This window comes from Castor canadensis, chromosome 6, assembly GCF_047511655.1.
Source record: "Castor canadensis chromosome 6, mCasCan1.hap1v2, whole genome shotgun sequence".
NCBI lineage: Eukaryota > Metazoa > Chordata > Mammalia > Rodentia > Castoridae > Castor > Castor canadensis.
The window spans coordinates 84,762,366-84,789,916 of NC_133391.1; the positions used below are offsets into that span (position 1 = coordinate 84,762,366).

The 27,551-nt window shown below is 35.6% G+C and overlaps 1 protein-coding gene across 12 annotated transcripts in view; it reads right to left on the minus strand.

Annotated features, from left to right (window-relative positions):
* Nucleotides 1–27,551, minus strand: part of Fer (FER tyrosine kinase) — a 486,842-nt gene that overhangs the window by 98,229 nt on the left and 361,062 nt on the right. For 11 of the 12 annotated variants that reach the window (XM_074076987.1, XM_074076984.1, XM_074076983.1 and 8 more), the window contains one exon: nt 15,145–15,268. The exons of the other annotated variant lie outside the window; for it this stretch is intronic. In XM_074076987.1, coding sequence (XP_073933088.1) covers nt 15,145–15,268 — 124 coding nt within the window. The remainder of the gene's footprint in view (nt 1–15,144; nt 15,269–27,551) is intronic. 12 annotated transcript variants of the gene reach the window in all.

Below are 27,551 nucleotides of genomic sequence, written 5' to 3' on the forward strand. Positions count from 1 at the left end.
CCTACTCCATTTTATCGTTATTTTATATTTACTTACTATATTTTTATATTTTAAAAATGCATTTATTATCCAACTCCCTCTACTTCTGTAAGCTGTATGAGACCAGAGCTTTGTTTCATTTACCACTGTACCAACAGAAGAAGAACACTAGAAGAATGCCTGGCTTATACATACTCAATATTGGTAACACTTAGCCAAAAGGGTAATGAGACTATGGTAGTATTGGAAAAATGGACTAGAGATAGAAATAATTAACCACAGCTGTCCAAGCTTTAACTTTGCCTTTTCCCCAGAGTGAGAATGTGGCCTTGTTAACACTGAGTTTGGGGCAAGAACCAGAAGAGTCCTATGTTTAAAACATTGCATGCAACAAAAACTACACAGATGTAGTTTTTCATACACTCCCTGAATGGCACTTCAAGTTCCACTATAGTATAACAAGAAAACAAGCTTCTCAGATTCAGTAAACTCTGGAGACCACAGTAAAATGAACCAAGATAGTGTACATGTCCTCTTGGTTTGTATGGTTATCTTTGTTTCTGAAAAGTTTCTGTATTATTGGCTAAACAGATAATCTAATCTCTTTTTTAAAAATATTTTATTAGCATATTGTTTCTCTTTCTCCCTCTCTCTCTCTCTCTTTATATATATGTATATATGCATATATGTAGGTATGTATATAAGATCAGATATATATTTATGTATATGTTTATCTTTTAGATTTACGTTGCACATGTGAGGGAAAACATGCAAACATGTGAACTTCCTCTTTCTGAACCTAGCTTTCTTTGCTTAATCTGATGATCTCCAGTTCTATCCACTTACCTGGATACAGCATAATATCATTCTTCTTTATGGCTGAATAATATTCCATTGTGTGTATTTATCATATTTTCTTAGTCCATTCACAATGTAGAGCATCTGGCCTGTTTCCAAAGCTTGGCTAATGTGAGTAGTGCTGCAATAAATATGAGTATGAAAGTATCTCTACTGTATCCTGACCTATTCCTTTGGGTAATGCCCAGGAGTGGCGTTGCTGGATTGTATGGTAGTTCTATTTTTAGTTGGGATTTTAGTTATGGTCTTCATTACTGTGTTGAAGCTGCTAAATGACTGCAAACTAGACCTACAGGATATGAGGTGACAGTGCGGAAGGAAATAGCCTTGATTGGCGCTGAAATATTTAGAAGGGAAACCTGTGAATGAAAAGATCATCTCACAGTGTATTTGTATCTTATACAATAAAGAATGAGCAATATATAAAAACAAATGGGCAAGAAATCCCAGCAATTGTCGAAATTATTGAGATGAGTCAATGCCTAGCAAATGGCACAGGTATGATTCTCTGCTTCCATGCATTGATTGCTCTGACTATGCCTGAGAGACCAGGGAGTTGTAAACAATTTTCAAGCTAGAAAGTTAAGACATAATTTGTATTACCCATGTTTTCATGATATCTCTAGTGTACAGAAGAGATTTTTCATTTGAATGAGCCCAGTTAGAAAAGAGAACTAATTTAGCATGAGTAGGCTTTACTTGAGAACCTGTATTCTACCAAAAGTCAGTCAAATACCTGAGGTAATCATGACCTCATCTCCACTGCTAATTGGGTTCCTGCCTGTTGTATGGACTTAGTACAAGTGAGGACTCAAGGAGACTGCATAGACCCACTGTAGTTTCCATACCATGGAATGGTATGGGAATGAATGATCGCAGAAGAACGTGGAAGTAAGACTCAAAAAGCTTTCCCTTATCTCTAAAACAAACCCTCTAAGTCAGCATTTCTTAAATTGTTTAAAGATTTGCTTCATAAAAGAGATGCATATCATTGATCATATTCACAATAGGAAAGAAATGGGAAATATACTTCATAGCTTAATATTTTGCTTTGTTTCACAGGCTTTGCCATGAGCTCTGTACAGGCTTAATTCTTCCTCTCAACTTGCTGTGTGGCAATGGACAAGTTACTCATTTATGGCTCAATTTGTCCTATTGTGAAATGTAGATAAACAGTAAGGATAACTAAAATGGAGATAAAATATTACAATTAAATGAAATAATGGATGCGTTTGGCTATAGTGGACACTCAATAAGTGATAGCCATCTTTTGGGGAGTCTGCATAGTACATGTCCCATCCTCTGAGAACCACCACCTTACACAGAGCTCTTTGAGCTTCAGATAATAGCAGCTCTGCATACTCCTTCTCATCTACCTGTGTGATTGATTAAAACAAGAGTCAATGCCCAAGATAAGGTAGGCCAATCCATTCTGTTTGTTGAGAACTTGAAATTTGAACTCAAAGACAATTAGCTTAAGATGCTTGGCCAACAAGGTTATATTGACTCAAATGTCATTTGGGATTCCTTTGTAAATGAATACAGGGATGTAGTCTTCTTTTCTTTTAGGGAAAAGAAGTGGTAGGACAGCAAGCAGTCTGAGTGAAGTGAATTAAAAGGGAAAGACAAAGAAATACTGTATTGGTCCTTCACCACTTCCCAGTTCCTACTTTTAAGGACTCCCAAGGCTGGCTGAACTTTGTGTGTCTGATTTCTGTTAAGTAATCCTGTTTTCACTGCATTTTCTGTTTTGATGGTACTAGAGTTTGAAGTCAGGGCCTCACACTTCCTAGGCAGGTGCTCTGTCACTTGAGCTACCCCGCCAACCCCTTTTATAACCCTGATTTCTAATGATAAATTTCTGATTGTTTAAGCAGTTTCTGTTCCTTAGAGTAAATGTTCCTTAAGAGAAAACTTGCATTTCTGTTAGCATAAAATCACAAAAAGTATTCCTTTTCCTTTCCTTTCATTCTCAGGACTCTCAGTATGTTCACTGGACAGCCCTGAATTCCTGAATAATGTCTTCCCCCAAAAAACTATAAATCAAAAATTATCTGTCTTCCAACCCTCTTTCCCAAATCTCTCATTTTTGTTTTTTAAGGAAGTAGCTAGATACTATGCTACATTAACCCAAGCCAAAAACATTAATTGATTCTAATATAGATATAGGCCTCTTTTTCATTCCTGGAAATGAACATATATTATGGCTTTTAGGGAAAATAATTTAATTAAGTAGAACTAGTGGTGAGGTGTTCTTATACTAAATAAAGTAGCAGGATAACTTTTAGGAAGTGTTTTTGTGATACCTTTTGTATTATACTGCATATACAAGTACCAAATTGTGCTAAGAGAAAAAGGTTAAAATAGAGAAGGGCCATATATTGTTGACACATTTAAAATTATTAAGCAGTAGTCCTTTCTTGCATTGTAGTAAAACTGGTTTAGAAGCAAAAATAAAAATACAGCTTAATATATTCAAAATTGTAATCAAATTTAGAACAAGAAAATCAGACACAAATGCTTAGTCAACCGAGATCATCACATCTCTATGCTAATCCTGTGTTTTTAATTAACAGATAAAGTGGAAGGGGGTATATAAACAATAGTGTATAAACATGAAAAAATTCAAGCTCTAATTAAATGGCACTGCAATAACAAAGCACTACTGCATTTTGGAAACTGTTCATTTAAAACGACAAGAACACCTTGCTATGTCTTTTCAAAATTATACCTCATAGGCTTTGGCATCCTCTTCTGTTTTTACTTATAAAAAGTTCAGATGTTGAATATAATCTTAACCACCACACCATCACAGGCCTTCTGTCCTGAGTCCCCTAATTGACCAGAAGACACCTTAATCCAGTGGAGTCTAACATAGTGATACAGTATGAGGGCTCTAGAACAGAACCAAGGTACTAAGAATGACATCTGTCACTGTCTTTTAAATATGATCTTGGTCAAGATACTCAAACTTCCTAAATGTAAATTCCCTAATGTATAAACAGTACTAACTTTTGTTGATTTGCAAATCCATTCATTCACCTTTAAGTGCCAGGCACAGTCCCAGGCTCTTGATTCTAATAATAAAAGTGAATATAAGTGAAAAATAATTGTCCCCAGGAAGCTTACTAGACTTTGCATTTAAAGAACTTACTATGGTATCTGATACTAAGCAAGCCCTCCATAAATGTCAACTATTAGGATGATAGGCTGAGAATGCCTGATCTAAAATCCAAAATGCTCCAAAATCTGAACAATTTTGAACACCAACATGATGACACAGCAGAAAATTCCATACCTGACCTCATATGATAGGCTGCTGTCAAAGAACAGGTGTACTAAAAACATATACACATATCCTGAAGATAAATTATAATGTGTAGATAACCTTCAGTTAATCATTTTTGGCTTCTACTACTTAATTGATTACATGGCAGATCATGAGAAACAGAAATGATAAAAAGTTCAAAAACATTAAAGAAAACATTTTGTTTATATTTATATTTTATTTTTTATTTGTTTGCTTTGTCTTTATCCACTGAAATGTATTAGGTGCAAACTGCCTTTTTGATACATTCAAAGCTTAGGAAGAGCACACATGCTAAGTAACTGGTTGCAGTTAAAACAATCCTCAAATATCACTGGGGACAAAAACAAATAGATGCTGGACCCAGCAGGTTATATTGACTCAAAGGTCATCTGGGATCTCTTTGCAAATGGGGGACAGAGATGTAATCTTTAGAGCAAGTGAGAATACAAGATAGCAAGAAGGATCAGAGTCCAACTGAACACAAAGGGAAAGAGAGAAAGAGATGCTGCATTGTCCTCTCACTGCTTCCCAGCTCCTATTTATAAAATATGATGTTTCAAAAAACCAAATATAAGACAAAAGCAACCTTTTACATTTATCTTTAGAAGTACCTCCCACCAGCTCCAAACATGCTTGGGAGACCTTCAGCAGACCAACAGAATACTTTCCTGCTGAAGGCACATTTGGCAAAAACCAAAAATACAAAAAGAAACAAAACTCCAAAACCCTGAGCCTCCAGCCCGTAAAAAGCTTCTCCATGCCATGTTACACTGAGAAAACAAGAGGGAACCAGCACTGCCAGCGGCCAGCTCCAATCTGCCTAGGAGACTCAGACAAACAGGACTGGATGCTAAAGGAGTAACACAAGAACTACTAAGACTGAAATGCTATTGTTCTTGAACTGGGAATTTGTTTTTCCTATTCTTTAAGTGTTTGTTTGTCTTGTTTGCTGTTTGATTGTCCAACATCTCTCCCTGTTGATTTCTTTTGTTCTCCATCTTTTTTCTTTCTTTTTCTTCTTTCCTTTTCTTTTTCTTTTCTGTCTTTCTTTCTTGGTTTTGTTAGTTTTACTATTGTAAGTTAGCGAATACTAAATTACATGTAGATCAGGGTCAGAAACAGTACCAAGTGGAATGATGGGAAGATGAAAAAGGGATGGAAACCATTCTCCCCTCCAAAATAAATCAGTACAGGATTCAGAAGGAAATGAAGAAAGTGGACACCCAGATCCAGACTCCAACAAAGATAAACTATACCAAGGAATCCAACTAAGCCCACAAGAACACCCATAAAGAAGAAATCCTGCAAGTAATCAATGAGAATTTCACAGAGATGTTACTAGACATGGTCAACCAAAATGTACAGGAGGTGCTCAAGAAATTCCAAGACAATAAAAATAAAGAATATGAGAAAACACAAAAACAAATAAATGAACTGATAGGAGCCCAAATAAACACCAAAGTGAAACAAAGAACACTATAAATAGAGAGATAAATGAATTAAGGTTGAAAATTGACAATATTAAAGAGGAAGTAACCAATGATATGGAAAAACTCAGAAAAAAGAATGAAACAGAAATACAAAACAAAAAGGAAGGCCATTCCAGCAGACTAGAACAAGCAGAAGACAGAATCTCAGAACTTGAAGAAGAAATGGCAATTAAAGGAAAACTGAAGAACTATTAGTCAGACAACTCAAGACTTGTAAAAGGAATATGCAAGAACTTACTGACTCTATCAAAAACCAAACCTGAGAATCATGGGCATTGAAGAAGGAGAAGAGGTGCAAGCAAAAGGAATGTGTAATATATTCAACAAAATAATAATAGAAAATTTCCCAAATCTAGAGAAAACTATGCCCATTCAGGTACAGGAAGCCTCCAGGACACCAAACAGACTTGACCAAAATAGAACTATCTCATGACATATTATCATTAAAACAACAAGCACAGAACAGAGAAAGAATATTGAAGGCTGTAAGAGAAAAAACAAATAACATACAAAGGTAAACCTACGGAAATCACAGCAGATTTCTCAAGAGAAATCTTAAAAGCAAGAAGAGAATAATGGACTGAGGTTTTCCAGACACTGAATGAAAATAACTTCAACCCAACCCTAGGATACTCTACCCAGCAAAAGGATTATTCAAAAATAGATGGACCAGTAAAAGTCTTCCATGATAAGCAGAAAATAAAACAATACGTGACCACCAAGCCACCACTACCAAAGAATTCTTCAAGGAAGAATTCTTGCACACAGAAAATGAAAGCAAACAAAACCACAAAAGGGCAGGCAGTACCAAACCACAGGAGGAGAAAAGGCAAGAAAGTAAAGAGTAACACTGATTCAGCTGCACACAGTCAAAGCCTTAAATAACAAAGACAACTAAATGACAGGAATCACCACATACCTATCAATACTAACACTGAATGTTAACGGACTTAATTCCCCCATCCAATTACACCGTATGGCACACTGGATTAAAAAGGAAGATTCAACAATCTGCTGCCTACAGGAGACCCATCTCATTGACAGAAACAAACACTGGCTTAGGGTGACTTAAGGCTGGAAGATTTACCAAGCCAATGGTCCCCGAAAACAGGCAGGGGTAGCAACACTTATCTTGAACAAAGTGGACTTTAAACTTACATTGATCAAACGAGATAAAAAAGGACACTCCATACTAATAAAAGGGTAAATACACCAAAAGGAAATAACAATTATCAGCCTATATCCACCCAACGTCAATGCACCCAATTTCATCAAACAACTATGAAGGACCTAAAAACATATATACACTCCAACACAGTGGTAGTGAGAGACTTTAATACCCTCCCATCACCAATAGATAGGTCATCCAAACAAAAAAATCAATAAAGAAATTCTAGAACTAAATCACATCATAGATCAAATGGACCTAGCTGATGTCTCCAGAATATTTCATCCAACTTCTGCACAATATACATTCTACTCAGCAGCTCACAGAACCTTCTCCAAAACTGATCATATCTTAGGGCACAAAGCATACCTCAGCAAATATAAGGAAACAGAAATAATCCCATGCATTCTATCTAACCACAATGCATTAAAACTAGAAATCAACAACAAAAACAGCAGTAAAAAAACATGCAAACAATTGGAAGCTAAACAACACATTGCTCAATGATCAATGGGTCATTGATGAAATAAAAGAGGAAATTAAAAGGTTCCTGGAAGTTAATGAAAATGAAAACACGAGCTACTAGAACCTATGGGACACAACAAAGGCAGTCCTAAGAGGAAAATTTATAGCCATGAGTGCATATATTAAAAGGTCAGAAAGATCTCAAATCAATGACCAAATACTACAGCTCAAACTCCTAGAAAAAAAGAACAAGCAAATCCCAAAACAAACAGAAGGAAAGAAATAATAAAAACAAGGGCTGAAATCAATGAAACAGAAACAACAACAACAACAACAAAAAAACCATAGAAAGAATCAATGAAACAAAAAGCTGGTTCATTGAAAAAATAAACAAGATTGACAGACCCCTGGCAAACCTGACTAAAATGAGGAGAGAAAAAATCCAAATCAATAAAATCAGAACTGCAAAATAGGAAATAACAACAAACATCATGGAAATCCAGGAAACCATCAGAGACTACTTTGAGAACTTATATTCTAATAAATTCGAAAATCTTGATGAAATGGACAGATTTCTAGATACCTATGACCATTCAAAACTGAACCAAGAGGATAATAATCACCTGAATAGATCTATAAACGAAATTGAAGTAGCAATCAAAAGTCTCCCAGAAAAAAAAGTCCAGGAACTGATGGATTCTCTGCTGAATTCTATCAGAGGTTTAAAGAGGAACTAATACCAACCCTCCATGAAATAGAAAGGGAAGGAACGCTGCCTATCTTATTTTATGAAGCCAGTATTACTCTCAACCTAAAACCAGACAAAGACACCTCCAAAAAGGAGAATTACACCAATTTCCTTAATGAACATCAAAGCAAAAATCCCTAATAAAATAATGGGAAACCGAATCCAACAACACAATAGAAAGATCATCCCCCATGACCAAGTAGGCTTCATCCTGGGGATGCAGCTGTGGATCAACATATGCAAACCTATAAATGTAATACAGCACATCAATAGAAGCAAAGACAAAAAAAACTTCATCATCTCAATGGATGCAGAAAAAGGCTTTAACAAGATCCAACACCATTTCATGATAAAAGCTCTAAGAAAACTAGGAGTAGAAGGAATGTACCTCAACATTGTAAAGGCTATACATGACAAACTTACAGCCAACATCATACTTAACAGTGAAAAACTAAAACCATTTCCCCTGAAATCAGGAATGAGACAAGGGTGCCCACTATCCCCACTCCTATTCAACATAGTACTGGAATTCCTAGCCAGAAAATTAGGCAAGAAGAAATAAAAGGAATACAAATAGGTAAAGATACTGTCAAAATCATGCAGATGATATGATCCTAAACCTAAAAGACCCAAAAAAAACTCTACTTAAAAACTCCTAGACACCATAAACAGCTATAGCAAGATGGCAGGATTCAAAATCAACTTACAAAAATCATTTGCTTTTCTATACAGCAACAACAAACAAACTGAGAAGGAAAATATGGAAACAATTCCATTTACAACAGCCTCAAAAAACCTCAAATACCTAGGAGTAAACTTAACAAAGGATGTGAATGACTTCTACAAGGAGAACAACAAACCCCGGAAGAAAGAAATCGAGGAAGACTACAGACGATAGAAAGACCTCCTGTGTTCAGTGATTGGTAATATCAACATAGTAAAAACAGCTATACTACCAAAAGCAATCTACATGTTTAATGCAATTCCCACCAAAATCCCAATGACATTCATCACAGAGATTGAAAAATCTACCCTAAAGTTCATTTGGAAACACGAAAGATCGCGAATAGCCAAGGCAATACTCAGCAAAAAGAGCAATGCTGGAGGTATCACACTACCTGACTTCAAACTACATTACAAAGGAACAGCAATAAAAACAGCATGGTACTGGCACAAAAACAGACATGAAGACCAGTGGAACAGAACAGAGGACCCAGATATGAATCCACACAGCTATGCCCACCTTATTTTTGACAAAGGGGCAAAAATTATATGATGGAGAAAAGACAGCCTCTTCAACAACATTGGGAAAAGTGGTTACCAGTCTGCAAGAAACTGAAACTAGATCCATGTCTATCACCCTGTACTAGTATCACCTCAAAATGGATCAAGGACCTTAATATCAGACCTGAAACTCTGCAGTTAGTATAAGAAGGAGCAGCAAACATTCTGGAACTAATAGGTATAGGCAAGGACTTCCTCAATAGAACCCCAGCAGCCCAGCAACTAAGAGAAAGGATGGACAAATGGGACTTCATAAAATTTAAAAGCTTCTGCACAACAAAAGAAATGGTCTCTAAACTGAAGAGACCACTCACAGAGTGGGAGAAAATATTTGCCAGCTTTACATCACACAAGGGACTGATAACCAGATTATACAGGAAACTTAAGAAACTAAACTCTCCCTAAATCAATGAACCAATAAAGAAATGGGCAAGTGAACTGAACAGAACTTTCTCAAAAGAAGAAATTCAAATGGCAAAAAAGCACATGAAAAAATGCTCACCATTTCTAGCCATAAAGGAAATGCAAATCAAAACCACACTAAGACTCCACCTCACACCTGTTAGAATAGCCATCATCAAAAACACCAGCAACAACATGTGTTGGCGAGGATGTGGATAAAAAGGATCCCCGTACACTGCTGGTGGGAATACAATCTAGTGCAACCACTTTGAAAAAAAATATGGAGACTTCTTCAAAATCTAAATATAGATATGCCATATGATCCAGCAATCCCACTCCTGGGGACATACCCAAAGGAATGCGACACAGGTTACTCCAAAGGCATCTGCACACCTATTTTTATTACAGCGCTATTCACAATAGCCAAGTTATGGAAACAACCAAGATGCCCCACTACTGATGAATGGATCGAGAAAATGTGGTATTTATACACAATGGAATTTTACTCAGCCATGAAGAAGAATGAAATCTTATCATTTACAAGTAAATGGATGGAACTGGAGAACATAGCTCTGAGTGATGTTAGCCAGGCTCAGAAGACCAAAAATCCTATGTTCTCCCTCATATGCGGACTTTAGATCTATGGCAAATACAGCAATGTTGTTGGACTTGGGTCACATGACAAAGGGAGAGCACATATGGGAAGCATGGGGATAGGTAAGAAACTTAAAACATGAAAGTGTTTGATGTCCCCACTCCAGAGGAACTAATATAGAAACCTTAAAGTGACAGAGGTCAGTCAACACAAGAAGGGGATCAGGAACCAGTCTAAAGATCAGTTAGAGATGAATCAGCTTGGGTTGTAACACATTTTTACATGAAAGCAATGCTAGGAATCTCTCTGTATAGCTGTCCTTAACTAGCAAAACCCCTTTGTCTTTCTTATTATGCTTATGTCATCTATTCAACAAAATTAGAGATACTGGCAGAACAGATTCTGCCTGGAAGTGGGGGGAGGGGGGAGATGTTGGGGGGTGGGGACAGGGGGGAGAAGTGACTCAAAAAACTTATGCACACACCACCAACAACAGGTGTTGGCGAGGATGCGGGGAAAAAGCAACCCTCTTACACTGTTGGTGGGAATGTAGACTAGGACAACCACTCTGGAAAAATATTTGGAGGCTACTTAAAAAGCTAGACATCGATCTACCATTTGATCCAGCAATACCACTCTTGGGGATATACCCAAAAGACTGTGACACAGGTTACTCCAGAGGCACCTGCACATCCATGTTTATTGCAGCACTATTCACAATAGCCAAGTTATGGAAACAGCCAAGATGCCCCACAACTGACGAATGAATTAAGAAAATGTGGTATCTATACACAATGGAATTTTATGCAGCGATGAAGAAGAACAAAATGTTATCATTTGCTGGTAAATGGATGGAATTGGAGAACATCATTCTGAGTGAGATTAGCCTGGCCCAAAAGACCAAAAATCGTATGTTTGCCCTCATATGTGGACATTAGATCAAGGGCAAACACAACAAGGGGATTGGACTATGAGCATATGATAAAAGCGAGAGCACACAAGGAAGGGGTGAGGATAGGTAAGACACCTAAAAACTAGCTAGCATTTGTTGCCCTTAACACAGAGAAACTAAAGCAGATACCTTAAAAGCAACTGAGGCCAATAGGAAAAGGAGAACAGGAACTAGAGAAAAGGTTAGATCAAAAAGAATTAACCTAGAAGGTAACACCCACGCACAGGAAATCAATGTCAGTCAATGCCCTGTATAGCTATCCTTATCTCAACCAGCAAAAACCCTTGTCCCTTCCTGTTATTGCTTATACTCTCTCTACAACAAAATTAGAAATAAGGGCAAAATAGTTTCTGCTGGGTATTGAGAGGGTGGGGGAGAGAGGGAGGGGCGGAGTGGGTGGTAAGGGAGGGGGTGGGGGCAGGGGGAGAAATGAGCCAAGCCTTGTATGCACATATGAATAATAAAAGAAAAAGGAAAAAAAAAGAAATGAACAACCCTAAAAAAAATTAAAAACTTATGCACATGTGAATAAATGAATAATAATAGTAACAATAAAAGTACACATGCATTAGCATTATCAGAAAGCACTGAATGAGTCATTCTCGTAGAATACATATGTGCAATGTAGTATTCCTTTCTAGGCAATCTTAACTTTCCTAAATTAGTTTTCCACTGAAATTTAAAAATATATTTGCCTACATGTTTTCATGAGAGTACATATTTCTGAGGGATTTGTGAATTTTGTTCAAATTCCTTTTCCAGTTAAAAAACATAGCATTTCACCGTTCTTAAGATGATATGAATTTTCGTTTTCCCAGCTCAGCCTAATTAAGTGGTATACATCATTTTAGTAGAATAACCCTGTTTACCTGACTCAGTCCTATCCGCCTGGACTTCCCTTTGCAATAAAACTAAACTCTTTGAAATACCTTGGTTAAGTCACATTTTTTTCATACATAACACAATACCTTTGTTTTCAACTTTTCTTCAGCTAGAATATTCCTTCTCCTTTTATTCAATGACAACCCCTTCCATTAAGTCTCAAATACTATCCTTTGCAAAGCTTTCCTGATTATGCTTACCACACCCCACAATAACTGTTCATATTAGACACTCTTAATGGTATGCCATAGAGTTTTATACATATTATCACAAATTGATTATCTCTTTACATTGTCATTATTTCTTATTATACTCATCTGAAAGCAGGGGCCATGGTTTTCTTGTTGGTATTCCACTAATTCAGACAGGAACTGCCTGTATTTTTGAAGTACACATCAATTATCTATTACCTGAAATGCTTGGGATCAGATATGCTTTTGGATTTCAGAGTTTTTTGGACTTTGAAATATTTTCACATATACAGTGAGATATCTTGGGGGTGGACCCTTGTCTAAACACGAGATTCATTTGTTTCACATATACTTTATATACATAGTGTGAAGATAATTTTACAAACTATTTTAGCAATTTTATGCATGAAACAAACTGTCATGGTGTGGAATTTTCCACTGTGGCATCATGTTGGCACTCAAAAATTTTCAGATTTTTGAGAATTCTGGATTTAGTATTTTCAGATTAGGACTGTTAAATTTCACTCAATTACTAGTGCTCACAGAGAAATAGTTCTACTGACTCGCACATAGGAACAGGCTTCTCTAGCACAATTCACTACTATAAAAAAATTCAAAACAAAGAATGATTTATTTTTTCAATACAATGCCATGTATAGGGGAGGTACTAAAATGAAAAGAAAAAAATGAGTTCATCCAAGGGAGCATTTACATAAGTTTGAAGAGGAAGAAAAGACTATCAGCTAGAGGCATCACAAAATTCATAGTACTAATGATTAAGATGATAGATAGTTTAGAACAAATCAATGGAGGTAATAATAGAAAAATACTGTATCATTACTTTTTTATGGCTAGTATGAAAAATCATATCAGACATTAAAAAAATAGAAACGTATTTGAGAATAAAGGCAAAAAGAAGATATTCTTTGCAAAATATGACAACTTTGGGGTTCGTGTATTAGTGCATACACAAACATAAATAATCAATTACTGTCTCTTTGTAGCTGATTCTATATCTCTCTCAATACATACCCCAGAGAGCCATTACCAATCACTGAAAGTTGGCACTAATGTTGAAACTTATTCACCAAACATGCTTTCAATGACACTGTTCAAGATGTTCAATGGGGAAACCTTCACAGCAGGAAAATGATACAGGACTATGCACAACCTGCTAGGACTGTGGTCAAACAATGGTTGATTTTCAAAAATTTAGGAATGCATAAAAAAATCTTAAAAACCAAAGTAGGAAACACATTACAGCAGATACTGTTATGATTTGGGGAGAAGGGTAAATTTTAAAAAGCTAACTATCATCTGTAATCTACAGTGATTTCAATTCTGATTATAAAAAGTTAGCCATTTATAGGCTGAGTAATCACTACACAACAAGATGTTTAACACAGGAAGATATATAACAATGGTTCCCTTAACTGCAGTGCATCAGAAACTGAAAACATGTTATTAGCAACTGACAAATGAATAAAACAAGGTAATAATGTGTACTTATTATGGCTTAGAGTCATAGATGGTCTAAAACTGAAAAATATGGGACACAGTAGAGAATTTGATACACAAAATATCTCAATACTTCAGAAACATAATTATAAATTTTATTAATAAAGAACAAAACCCATTATGTTAATATAATTTTAGCAAAAGTGTTTAGCTCTAATGAAATTAATTATAATACAATTCTTGTCTAAATTCAAATGTATTTTATGTCTTCAAAAGAACTCTTACAATGTAACTTGGTGTATATCCATAGAAAGTAAAGCAGAAATACAATGGCACAGGTTAGTTTTAGTCTTAATTTCTAGAAAAATAGTATCCTCACTGAAATGTATTCCAAAATACATGCAATTTTTGAACCATACTTAGAAAATGGATCATAATTTTAGTTCTAGAATAAAGCTGAAGAGTTAGCAAAATGTTTTGGGAAAATCAAACCAAAAGAATACACTGAGATCACATACATGTATGGTAAGGTGGAGGTAACTTTGTTTTGCTGTAATTATATTTTATACAACCTTACCACAGCAAGTCAACGACTTCACTACAATGACAACTCAAAGGCTGTTTAATGAGAAACCTCAGAAAAAGGTGTTACTTCAATAATGAAACGAGCTTGGATAAAGTCTACAACAGCTCAGTCTGACAACGAACCATGCTTAAGTATTGTGCTCTGCCTCTGGTGAATAAAAACTGCAACAGGTCTTACTTCATTTTTCTTATATACACTTAACCATATTCAGGATCTGACATCAAATTCTGCAACATATCTTAAGCTGCATTAACATTTAGCAGTAAAGAACTCTTTCAGCTAAAAGCAACTAAATCATGATCTACAAAACACTAAGACCAGGCCACTATACATAATCAGATAAAGTTTCTCCTTTGAAATAACTAATACACTAAAATCTTTTGTCTTTGGCTGAACTCACTGTCATGAATGTTTTACTGTTAAGCTTTTCCATGGTTCTAGAAAATGAGAATCAGCAACACTTGAAACACTTTTCTTAATTATAAGGCCACAGTTCTTATATTACTACAATGTAATACATTCCTTATCACTGCTATTCATGTTTGCAATGGAAAAAATTCTAACGAATTCTAATTAAGAAGGAACTTGTCCAATTAGGTATTTTCCTTAAATAAGAGGGAAAATAACTGTTTATAAGCAACTAGCAAAGAATGCTTTCACAAAAATATAGTAAGATAATATACATTTTATGAAATAAGTTTACTTAGTATTATAGCACATGTCAGTTTTCCAGCATTCTATGAAAATGAAAAATGCTTTAAAAATGTTCTCCTTACCTGTGTATACAGTTTTTACTCTCGAGATATAACATACCAGCAGCAGCATCTAAGGAAAATTTTACTAACTGTTTGAGTTTTAGTTCATCCTTCTTCTTTCTCAGAAAGGACAGAAAATCACCTCCTAGAGGAATTGACAGATGAACAATGAGACAAAATTACGATGGAAGTTACATTTATAACCTATTAGGGATGTCTGACAGAACAAAAAGCACTACATGTTTGGCCATGCTTTGTGCCCCTTTTGTTAAAGGTGAGGATAAAAGAAAACATGAAAAGAGCACATCTTTTATGTTAGAAAGCAGACACCATAAACTTTTCTAGATATAGGTTAAGTATTTTAAGTGTTTCACAATGTATATTACCCAAGGCAAAATAATACTCCAGCAAACCCATACTTATTCTTTTGCAACTATTTTTAATAATGCATTTTACTGAAAACTTCTAGGGAATTTTATTTTCTCTAACACCAAATAAAAGACTATAATCACAAAAGTTAAACAGAAAAGTAAATGACACTGGATTAGTTACTACCTGCAGTGACTGATTAATCCTATTATTACTATTTTGAAAGTTAGTTCACATTCTCTACTCTTTCCTCTTCATGTTTATAGTTACTCCTTCATTCAATTCTCTTTGCACTCCCCAGCTACCAACCCAGACTATAAATCCTATGCAGAGAATTGTAACTCTGTTGTATAGCAAATTATTATATCATAAATTGCTATTTGACAAATTGTCTAATATACTTCACAGTACTAATATATAATACATTAATCAACAAAGACAACACTTAAATAGCATTAGAAATTAGGTGAAAAGTGTTGTCAATTCAGTAAGTACTAGGAAGTTTAGAGTACTATTAAGTAGCTATTTCCAAATACTGTTACAGAGCCAAAGATTCAGAAGGGATTTCTGATTGACTTATTGCTAATGCAAGAGTATTTCTGCCTTATAATAAATTCTTGCTTAAAACATTACATATGGAAAATACATTTTATTTATTAAATTTTATTTTATTTTAATTAGCATATTATTGCTGTATTGGGGGTACATTGTGACATTTACAAAAGTGCTTACAATATATCTTAGTTAAATTCACCTCCTCCATCATTCTCCTTTATCCTCCCTTTTCCCCTTAGAATAGTTTCAACAGGTCTTATTTTCCATTTTCATACATGAATATATATGTCTACCATATTCATCCTCCTATACCCTTTTCTTACATCCTCCCCCTTCTCATTGGTATCAACACCTGAACAAGACCTTTTTTAACCTTTCTTTCCTTCATTTTTGAAGAAAGACATTTTTGTCTGTTTAGGATAGCTATACAGAGAGTTTCATTATGATATTTCCATGTGTGTACGTATTATATCTCAAACTGGTTCATTCCTTCTATTTTTCTCCTTTCTACCTTAATCTTCTTCTTATGGAGATTTCAACAGGTTTAAAAACTCTATATTCATGATTGTATAGAAAGTACATCAACAATATTCACCTTCTTTTCTTCCTTCTATTACCTTTTCTCTCCTGTAAGTGCCTTCCCCTTGTCCTTTATTGTTTAGTTGTCTGCCTGTTCTTCAGTGGGATTTTTGCCTTGGTATTATACCTGTACATACACTGTGCTTAAGTCAATGTAATTTTAAATTTGTTTTGAATTTATAGTTACTCAAGCTACAGAATAGCAGAGGATCAGAGCTGCACAATTCCACAAGTGCAGTCAGCTTCCTGCAGAAAACTAGAGGGAAAGCAAGGCCTCAGTAAGAATAAAATAATTTGAATTGGTCATACAAGTCTGAGACTTATGCAAGTACAAACATGAAAAATTCTGAAGCATGAAGTAAACCCTCCAGGTGGTAGAGTATGGAACTAAAGTTAGGATACCCAGAAAATTCACAATGCATCAGAAATAGTCCTTTAGACATAGTACTTGATTATTAAGATCATTAAGAAGAAGAACTAGACAGTGATAAATGATACAGTTTTTAGCATTCACTATGAGGTTCATATAGAGGGTAGAGCCTGTGCCTTTTAGCCTGTTCTTTTTTTTTCATTAAGTGGCAAGTCCAAAACCTCATAGAATTTGTGATGTATGCAATACTCACAGATAGGCATTTATATTTGTGTGTGTGTATTTACATGTAAGTATACATATATGTCTGCATGCATATGGCATAGAGTACCTTCCTTGTGCTCACAAGTGGATGAAAGAAGGTAAATTATTTCCTTTTTAGTAATTCTGTCTTAAGGCTTATATCTACTTGGGTTCAGTGCACATTAAACCAAGAAAGATAGATTATTTTCCTTGAATTCGACAGCGATGATGAATTCCTAAGACAATACTTAACATTTCTAATAGCCAACTTTTGGTGTACTATGGAGATAGCATGACATGGTAAAAAAAGCCATGAAAATTGAAGTGAGACTGACGTAGATCTGACTAACCATTTGATATTGAACTTCTGTAAACCAGTGGTTTAATACTATTTCTCAAGATGGTTTTGAAAACTAAAATGTATCTATAGCATTAATTTAGTTCTTCTTCTTAATGATAATTATCATTAGTACCATGTAGTATATGCTACTAATTACTGTTGAATTATTTTGCATAAAATAAAGAAGAGCTGCAGCAGGGAATGGTTGTTTGCTGCACATCATCAGTTTTCCCTCACTCACCACAATGTCGTTTAGAGGACTACCCTTCTCCAATGAGGGTAGTCCTAGATTGTCTTAACCCAACCAATGAAGTCCATTCCCCTGCCCAAGTGATTGGTTCAGGGTAAGGCACATGGCTTAATTCAGATTATGATGAGATGCAAGGAGATATTTAGAGGTGAAGAAAACTTTGTTTTTGAAAGAAGTAATAGGAAAGTAGTGCAACTGGAAGTAACAAGATAGTACATACTACCAAAATGATTGGTATTCTTAGGATAAAAGCATCTAAAAAGCAACATATGAGCTGGGCGTGGTGGCAGGTGTCTATAATCCCAGCATTCAGGAGGACTGACAGTTCAAGGCCAGTCTGGGCTATGTATGTCAGCTATATAGCTCATATATTGGACTCCCTGGATCACATACTGCCGTAGCATGACCTCCTTCTAGATTTTTCAATTAAGTGAAAAAATAAAATCTCTAGAATTTTTTATACATATTCTGTAGCAGTAACTAAGAGATATTTAGTGGGCACAGTACTATCTATATTAGAAGGTTATTTAATAATGTATGTCAAATAGGGAGCTATTTAATATTATATTGAGGCAGGGAACTCAATAAAGAAAAGTACTTACTATTGTCTACAGTCAAGTTTAAGGCTGGTATTTTCAACAGATCTTTCCCAAAGATTTCATTATTTCATACTATGAAAATTTGATCTTACCTGTCCTTTCAGTATTAATGGGGCTCAGAGAACTGATCCTACTTAGCATAAATGTTCAGAATTTATTATACAAACAAGAATATTAACTTATCAATTTGTATTGGAGAAAAGGAATCATAAGAGCAATACCACAATTGTTTCATGTCAATGAATCATAGAGAAATCTCAATTTATCTTCAAACAACATCAAATTTTTATTAAATTAAGAAATACTAGTTCCCAGTGATATATAAAATGTATAATTCATCACCCTTGTTTTTAGGATATTAATTTGTTTAGTTTAGTTGCATTCAATTATACGTTTAAAAATAAGCTACTACTGAAAGCAAATATTAATTATAGAGAGGTATTTTAGGGATGCCATTTAAGTAATTGTTCAAGATTCTTAATTTTTTTAAAGAAAAGTTTTATTCTTTAACCAGCAGTGATGAGAATTACAGTTGTTTTCGAAAATACGCGAGAAATTTATGTGATAAGCATGAATGATGACTCATATTGTACTCCGTGAAACACAAAATAGATTTCATATCTATAAATAAGATATATTTGAGCATATGTATATATATACATATATATACATGTATGTATATATACATATACATGTATATATACATATATATACATATGTATATATATGTATATATATACATATGCTCAAATAAGTCACAAAGAGGAAAGGACCAGTGCATACACTGATGCAGAGGATACTGGCACCTTCACGCAGGGTGTATTTATGACAGAAGGGTTGCACAGAAAGGCAGATTAGCTAAGTGAGGGTTCTACTTGGTGACAGAGTTCATAATACATACAACTATATACATCCATATATATGTATAATGTATGTTATATATATCCATAGAACAATCTATAGAAATAGACTAAACATTAGATTTGCAAAACCTCATTAATAAGCTAGAAATGGGTCAGTTTGGGGAGAAAGATGGAAGAATATAAAAAAATCAAAAGCCAAAATGACTCCAAGAATCTACTGGACTTCTTGGTTCTGTTTTCTTCTTATTTTTTATTTTTATTTCTATTGGCAGTACTGGGGTTTGAGCCATGTCCCCACCCCTTTTTTATTTATTTTTCTGATAGTGTCTCATGTTTTTTGCTTGGAGCTGGCCTCAGACTACATTCTTCTTGATCTCTGATCTCTGCCTCTAAGTAGCTGGGATTACAGACCTCAGCCACTGATTCTGGCTCCTGCTTTCTTCTTTTTAAAGTGGCACTTACTAAACAGCTTGCTATCCAAGTAACAGAATTAAGATAATCAAAATGCCTCAGTGAGTCATCAGTTTTTGTCATCAGTCTTTTCAAACAAGGTTGCTTAATGGCCATGCTCTGCTAGCACTGCAGAACAGCAGGGACCTTTTGAGTTTCTCCTTTGCAGATGATCTTTGAAAGTATAACCTGACAGCAGTTATGATAACAATTCTATGAAATAAAGGAGTACATTTCCCAGTATTTTTAACTTCCTGGCTCAAGGGACAACTATAGTCTTGCCAGACATGATAAAAACTATATAAACTTCCATGAGAGAAGCCTTAGCCAACTTTTTCAAACTCTTAGAGTATTAGGATGAGCTGGGACTTTGGAGATTAAGTGTAATCCAGTCTCTGTGAGTTAAAGATGAGGGAACTGAATTTACTTGATTTGTATCTTTAAGGGGGTGAGTTTGGTGATGTTATTGAAATTCTAAGGCAGCTGTCTACAAACTAATAATTAATAGTTTCATTGGAAAACAGATTGATTCTTTCATATATTTGGCTATAGCAGCTTCCATAATGCAGGGGCTGAACTGCAGTAGACACCATGGGGCCTAAAATCATTTACAAAAAATGTTTGCTGACCATGTTCCAAGTGTTCAAGGTTGCTGTAGTTCTTTCTCTTTAAATAATTGTTTTCTTTCTCTACTTTCAATCACTATTTTACTTTTGTACCAAGGATCAATATCGCTTTTTTTTTAATTCTCAAAAAGGAAGCTCAGAAAGATGGACTGATCAAGTTAATTTTTAATGTCTTAATACACACATTCACATACTGATACCATAACCTCCTGCCACTCTTCCTATCCATAATTCACTTTTACCACCACAGGCAAGAAGTACGACTGTTTCTCTCACTACTTTGATGGTCAAACTACTCACTTCCATTTTGAGGCTTCTTATCCTCCCTCAAGGCTGCCTTTGATATAAAAGATAAAGACAGGAATGGACAGAAAAATCAGGCGTATGAGATATGGGCTCTAAGCCCTCCAGCATATGCTTCAAATGCTTAGTGGCTACAATGGCATTTTTTGAAATAAAAAAAAATCAATGGAATATTCATTTTGATATCTATCAGCTATAGAAAACCTGTGGAGAAAAAAGGAAGGCATCAATTCTGACCTACTTCAGAATTTTAAAGAGATGTGGAATGAAACAGCATACAAAAGTAGTTAGGATTCAACAAGAAGGTGGATTGCTGATAGACCCCTCCCAAAACACTGAGCTCAAACAAGCCTAAAAGAAAACTATAGCAAGAGTAAGGGAACCTGGCTACTCCACCAAGTAAGGTATTGTCAGTACACAGGCAGACCAAATGTACAACTAACCTTTAATTATCTTTTTATAGTGCAAACAGCCCCAGATGCTTAGGAGCTGTGGCTGCTAGCTGCCACACTGGGATATTGGGGAGCAGCCTCTTTTTTCTTTCTTTCTTTCTTTTCTTCCTTCCTTCCTTCCTCCCTCCCTCCACCCCTCCCTCCTTCCCTTCCTCCTTCCTTTCTTTTTCAATCTTCTCTCTCCAGAGAAAGGACAAAATCAATGCAGAGTACTGAAGAATGATTTCTGAAAGTGCCTGGGTTGTCTGGAGCCACCAAGAATCACGAACATGTGACCCAGACCACAAACCCTGGCACCATGGAGAGACCACTAAAACCCATTCAGATGAGTTTGCTGCATCTTACATCTTGGAGGAAACCATGTAGCTCGCGGGGGGCACTGATTGCACCCCTTCTGGACAAAGCCATTGATCTAATAAACAGAGTGAAATCTCCTGCCCCCTCCGCCTGGTGGGGAAGGGGTGGAACAGCCTGTGAACTCTTTATAGAAAGTGGTGGGTCTGTTTGAGTCAGTGTAGGGTAAGGGCAGCTCATCCTGCACAGCCTGGGGAAAATATCAACACATTTGGCCAACCTGGAGAAGTTAATAGTGAGCTGAAACTAACTACCTTTCCAGAGAAGAGCTTTCTACCAAACAGCTCAAGCTACAGCTCCTAGGCTTGCCAGTGGGGCAGAAGTGGCTGGCCACTACTCACATATCAGTTCTTCTGGGGACCACTTTAGAGACCCTGCCTACTCAAACAAACAAGTTGACCCTGACTGTCCACCCCCCACCAAGAGAAGCCTGGGCTTAAACATCCTGAGTGGAACCCTCAAAACCTGTCTGGTAGAGAGGGGCACCACTGATTGCCACCCGGCTCAATCTATGTATCCTGAGGGGCAGGGACCCAAAAAAGGCTCCTGTCTAAAGGGCCAGCACCAGGAATGAGAGTGTCAGTCTAAAAACTGAGGATTAGAAATGAGAGTGGAGTACCCACTGCACTCATTGAACTCAGAGGATTCGCTTTCCTCTCTACAACATGGAAGAAATTTGGAATATAGATAGATAGATAGATATCTTTTTTGCATTCTGTTCAAATTCTAATTTGTTTAGCCCTATCTTGCTCCATTTTCTTTTCTCTCCCCCAATATTTTTTCTTACCTCTCATCTTCCTCTCTTCAACTCCTTTCCCTGACAACTGTCTCTACCTCTTCCACATGAACCATTCACCAAGTAGTCTATTATACCAACTTTATACATTACTCCCATCCTTCATATCACTCTGCATCCCTGACAGTAGCACCCTCCTCCACAATGACTGAACTCCATCTTTACATACACATCAAAGTCTTATTACTCCAGAGCTCCCACCCCTCATATCTTCTTTCTCCTTCTCCCCATCTCTCCTTCATTCCCATCTCCTCTTCTATCCCCATTATTTTTATTACTTAAGTTTAATCTCTATATAAACAACTTTTATTTCCCTAATAATATTGCCAAGGGTGTTAACTATGTAAATAATTGGTTTGGAATTGATTTTGTGAATTTGTTATTGTAAAGTTATACATCAGCAGATAGAAATGATACAACCACCTAGCTAACAACCAAGTCAGCCAGAGCAGAGAAATTATGTCAAGGGAAATATAACAGATGATTAATACCACCAACCAACTAATCAATAACACATAAACAAACCTCAAAATAGAAACAAGGGAATAAAAGAATGCATGGGATATGACTACTCAAAAGGTTAATAATCACACAAAAAAGGATATGGTGGACTGAAGGGAATGAATCCTTAGTTTCTGAGGTCAAAAGAATGATGGCAAGAATGATTAAGGAGGAACTCAAAGAATCCCAAGACAACAGGGATAAAAAAAATTGAGAAGACTCAAAAACCACTTAAGAAACCCAACAAACATTGGAAGAAAACCAAAGAAATTATTTTTTAAAAAGGGGTGGGGATAAATGAAATAAGGAAGACAAAAGATACAGCAGAAAATAGTCAAACACCTGGAGACTGAACAACACATTGCTCCATGATGAGTGAATCACTGAAGAAATAAGACAGTAAATAAAAATGTTTTTGGAACTTAATGAAAATGAAAGCACAACCTACTAGAATCTGTGGAACACAGCAAAGCAGTCCTAAGAGGAAAGTTTATAGCCATGAGTGCATATATTAAAAACATAGAAAGACCTCAAAGAATGCTGCATCTCAAACTCCCACAAAAACAAGAACAAGCTAAACCCAAAAACTAGCAGAGGTGGATAATAAAAATAAGAGCCCAAAGCCACAAAACAGAGACCAAAAAAAAAGAAGTTGGTTCTTTGAAAATATAAATAACATTGATAAACCCATAACAAATCTGACTAAAATGAGGAAAAAGACCTATAATAAATAAAATTAGAAATGAAAAAGGGGTGATCACAACAAATATCAACAATATCCAGGGGATCATTAATTATTACTTTGTAACCTATATTCACATAAATTAGAAAATCTAGAAGAAATGGATAAATTCCTAGACACATATGACCAAACTAAATTGATTCAAGAAGATATAAATCACCTAAGTAGATCTATTACAAGTAATGAAATTGAAGCAGCATTAGTCCCCCATAAAAGAAAAGTCCAGGACCTGAAAGAGTCACTGCTAAATTCTACCAGACTTTTAAAGAAGAACTAACACCAACATTCCTCAAAGTTTTCCATGAAATAGAAAGGAAAGGAACATTGCCCAAATCATTCTATGAAGCCAGTATTTCACACATCCCAAAACCAGACAAAGACACAGCAAAAAGAATTACAGGCCAATCTCTTTAATGAACTTAGATGCAAAAATTCTCAATATGACACAGGCAAACAGAATTCAACAACATAAAGATCATATACTATCATCAAGTTGGTTTTATCCCAGGGATGCAGGGACAGTTCAACATATAAAAATCATTAAATGTAATATAGCATATTAACAAAAACAAAGACCAAAATATACATGATCATTTCAATAGATGCAGAAAAAGCTGTGAACAAAATTCAACATCCTTTCATGATAAAAGCTCTGATGAAACTAAGAACAGAAGGAATGTACCTTAACATAATAAAGGCTATACATGACAAGTCTATAGCCAACATCATACTAATGGGGAAAAACTAAAACTATTTCCTTTAAAGTCAAGAACAAGAAAGGGTGTCCACTCTCTACACTCTTACTCAACAGTCTTGCAATTCCTAGCCAGAGCAATAAGACAGGAAGAAGAAATAAAAGGAATTCAAATAGGAAAGAAAGAAGTCAAACTATTCCTATTTGGAGATGACATGATCTCACACCTAAAAGACTGAAAAACTACACCAGAATTCCTAGACATCATAAACATATTCAACAAAGTAGCAGGATACAAAATAAATTTATAAAAACCAACAATGAGTACACTGAGAAATAATATAGGAAGATAATTACATTTTCAAAGCTTCAAAAAAATACCTAGCAATAAACTTAAGAAAGGAAGTGAATGATCTCTATAATTAAAACTATAAACTATGGAAGAAAGAAACTGAAGAAGACTACAGGAGATGGGAAGATCTCTCACACTCATGGATTGGCAAAATCAATATTGTGAAAATGGCTGTATTACCAAAAGCAATTTACATGTTCAATGGAATCCCCACCAAAATTCCAATGACATTCATCACAGAGATTGAAAAATCAACCCTAAAGTTCATTTGGAAATACAAAAGACTGTGAATAGCCAAGGCAATGCTGAGCAAAAGAGCAATGCTGGAGGAATCACAATACCCGACTTCAAACTATATTACAGAGCCAGAGCAATAAAAATACCATGATACTGGCACAAAACAGACATGAGGAACAATGGAACAGAACAGAAGACCAAGATATGAATCCATGCAGCTATGTCCACCTAATTTTTGACCAAGGTGCCAAAAACATATGATAGAGAAAACAGAGCATCTTCAACAAATGTTACTGAGAAAACTGGGTATCTGCATTCAGAAAACTGAAACTAGATCCATGTCTTCCTGTAGCCCCAAGGAAAGCTCAGAAGTCAGTCCCATCATGAAGTCACTGAGAAATATATTAGAATAGAAGGGCGAACCAGTACCCTTGGAAATCCCACTGGTGTTCTTTTGCAGATTATGGATGGAAGTGTAACATAACACTATCTAGACGTGTTACCAGTAGTTGCAGAGGTCAACTGACATCATATAGCAAGCAAAGACAAGGTGGCTAAGATTATTACACTGAATATTAGACCAGAGTCTTAGTTCATTTGTAAAAAAAAGAAAATTAAGTCTACTATACAGATATCTGACTTAAATAGCCACAGTGGAGACTCATGGACTCTCACCAGGTCTCCAAAATGAGCCAGTTAATAGGGTCTCTTAAGAGAAAAAGAGGCTGGGGCCTCTTGTGGAAGTACTGAGGGAGGCTGTGATGACAATATAATAAAAAATTCTCTTAGTTAAATGCAAATCAAAACCACACTAAGATTCCACCTCACTATTGTTAGAATAGCTATTATCCAGAACACAAATAACAAATGTTGGCAGGAATGTGGAGAAAAAGGAACCCGCATACACTGCTGGTGGGAATGGAAACTAGTATAACCACTATGGAAAACAGTATGGAGGCACCTCAAAAAAGTAAAAACAGAACTCTCATATGATCCAGCCATACCACTCCTAGGGATATACCAAAAGGAAGGCAAGTCAGGTTACAATAAAGATACCTGCAAACCCATGTTTACGGCATTATTCACAATAGCCAAGCTATGGAAATAGCCAAGATTCCCAGCAACTGATGAATGGATTAAGAAAATGTGGTATTTGTATACAATGGCATTTTATTCAGCCATAAAGAAAAATGAAATTTTGTCATTTGCAGATAAATGGATGGAACTGGAGAACATCACCTTAAGTGAAGTTAGTCAGGTTCAAAAAGTCAAAGCCTGCATGTTTTCTTCCATATGTGGAATATAAGCACAATACAAATACAAGGAATATTATATATAGACAGAAATATATACAGAACATGTACTCAAAAGTAAGACTGGTAGAGGAGACCAAGGGAGGAGGAAATAAAGAAAGAAAAGAAACATAACAAATAACAATGAAATATATAACATATGTGTAGGAATAAGACCCAAGGAAACATACTCAGAGCTGTTTAACAACATAGGACAGAAGGGAAAAGCAAGGACCTATCTGAAAAACAACCTAAAGTGAAAAGGGCTGGAGGTATGGCTCAAGTGGTAGTACTTGCAAATACAATGCCCTGAGTTCAAATGCCAGTACTACCAAAATAAATAAACAGTAAAATATTTGTGGCTTATTTAATAGAAGAGAATAGTATTTAGCAATAACCTGTTTTTATATGAATACTTCCTTATATGATAATACGTTAGTATGGGTGTCATTTAAATATGTAAAAATGTTAATGCGTAGACAATATGTAAAATAGCAAGGTTCTTAAACTAATCTTCAGAGTGATTCTGGAAGATAAATTACAAAATTTACTCTTTACTAAATGAAGTTAAAATACAGAAGCAAGTAACTAGTCTGAGAAAAGATTCTATGTTCAAAATTTATATTATATCCAACCACTTCTCACCATCTCTACTGCTACTTTCTGGTCCAAGCTACCACTGGAAGAACCCAGTGTTCTAAAGTAGGATGTTTTACAAGATTATACTATGATGACAGTATAAACTGTGTCTTTCCTAGGCAAACCAGCATATATGGTTACCCACTGTTGTGATTTAAATGGGCCCTCCAAATTTCATGCATTAGAAATGTAATTCCAAATTCATGTTAATGGTATTTGGAGTTGGACCCTTTGGCAGTATGTTGGTTATAGGGTTCATGTCCTCAAGAGTGGATTAATCCTTTCATAGATTGATTGGTTATCAAGGGAATGGTATTCTTGCTCTGTCTTACCGTGTGACACCACCTGCCATGTAATGACCCATGTGGAAGGCTCTCACACTATGGTAAGCAGATGTCAGTGCCATGCTCTTGGACTTCCCAGTCTCCAGAACTATGAACTAAATAAATTTCTATGATTTATAAATTATGAAAAAAAACACAGGATAGGTGGAAAAGGGTATGGAAGTGTAGTGAATGGTACTTACATTGACTTAAGCACAATACATATGCAGGTTTAATACCAAAGCAAAAATCTCACTGAACAAATGAACAGAAGATACCTAAACAATGAAGGACAAGAATGAAAAACAGGTCATGCTAAGGGGAGAGTGATAACAGGAGGATAAAGGAAGTAAAGAAGGTGAATATGGTTGATGTACTTTGCATACAAAAATGAACATAAAATTTTTAAACCTGTTGGAATCACCAAAAGAAGGGGTCTATGGCAGAAAGGAGTAAAATGGAGAGGATGATTATATGGACATGTCATTATAAAACTTCC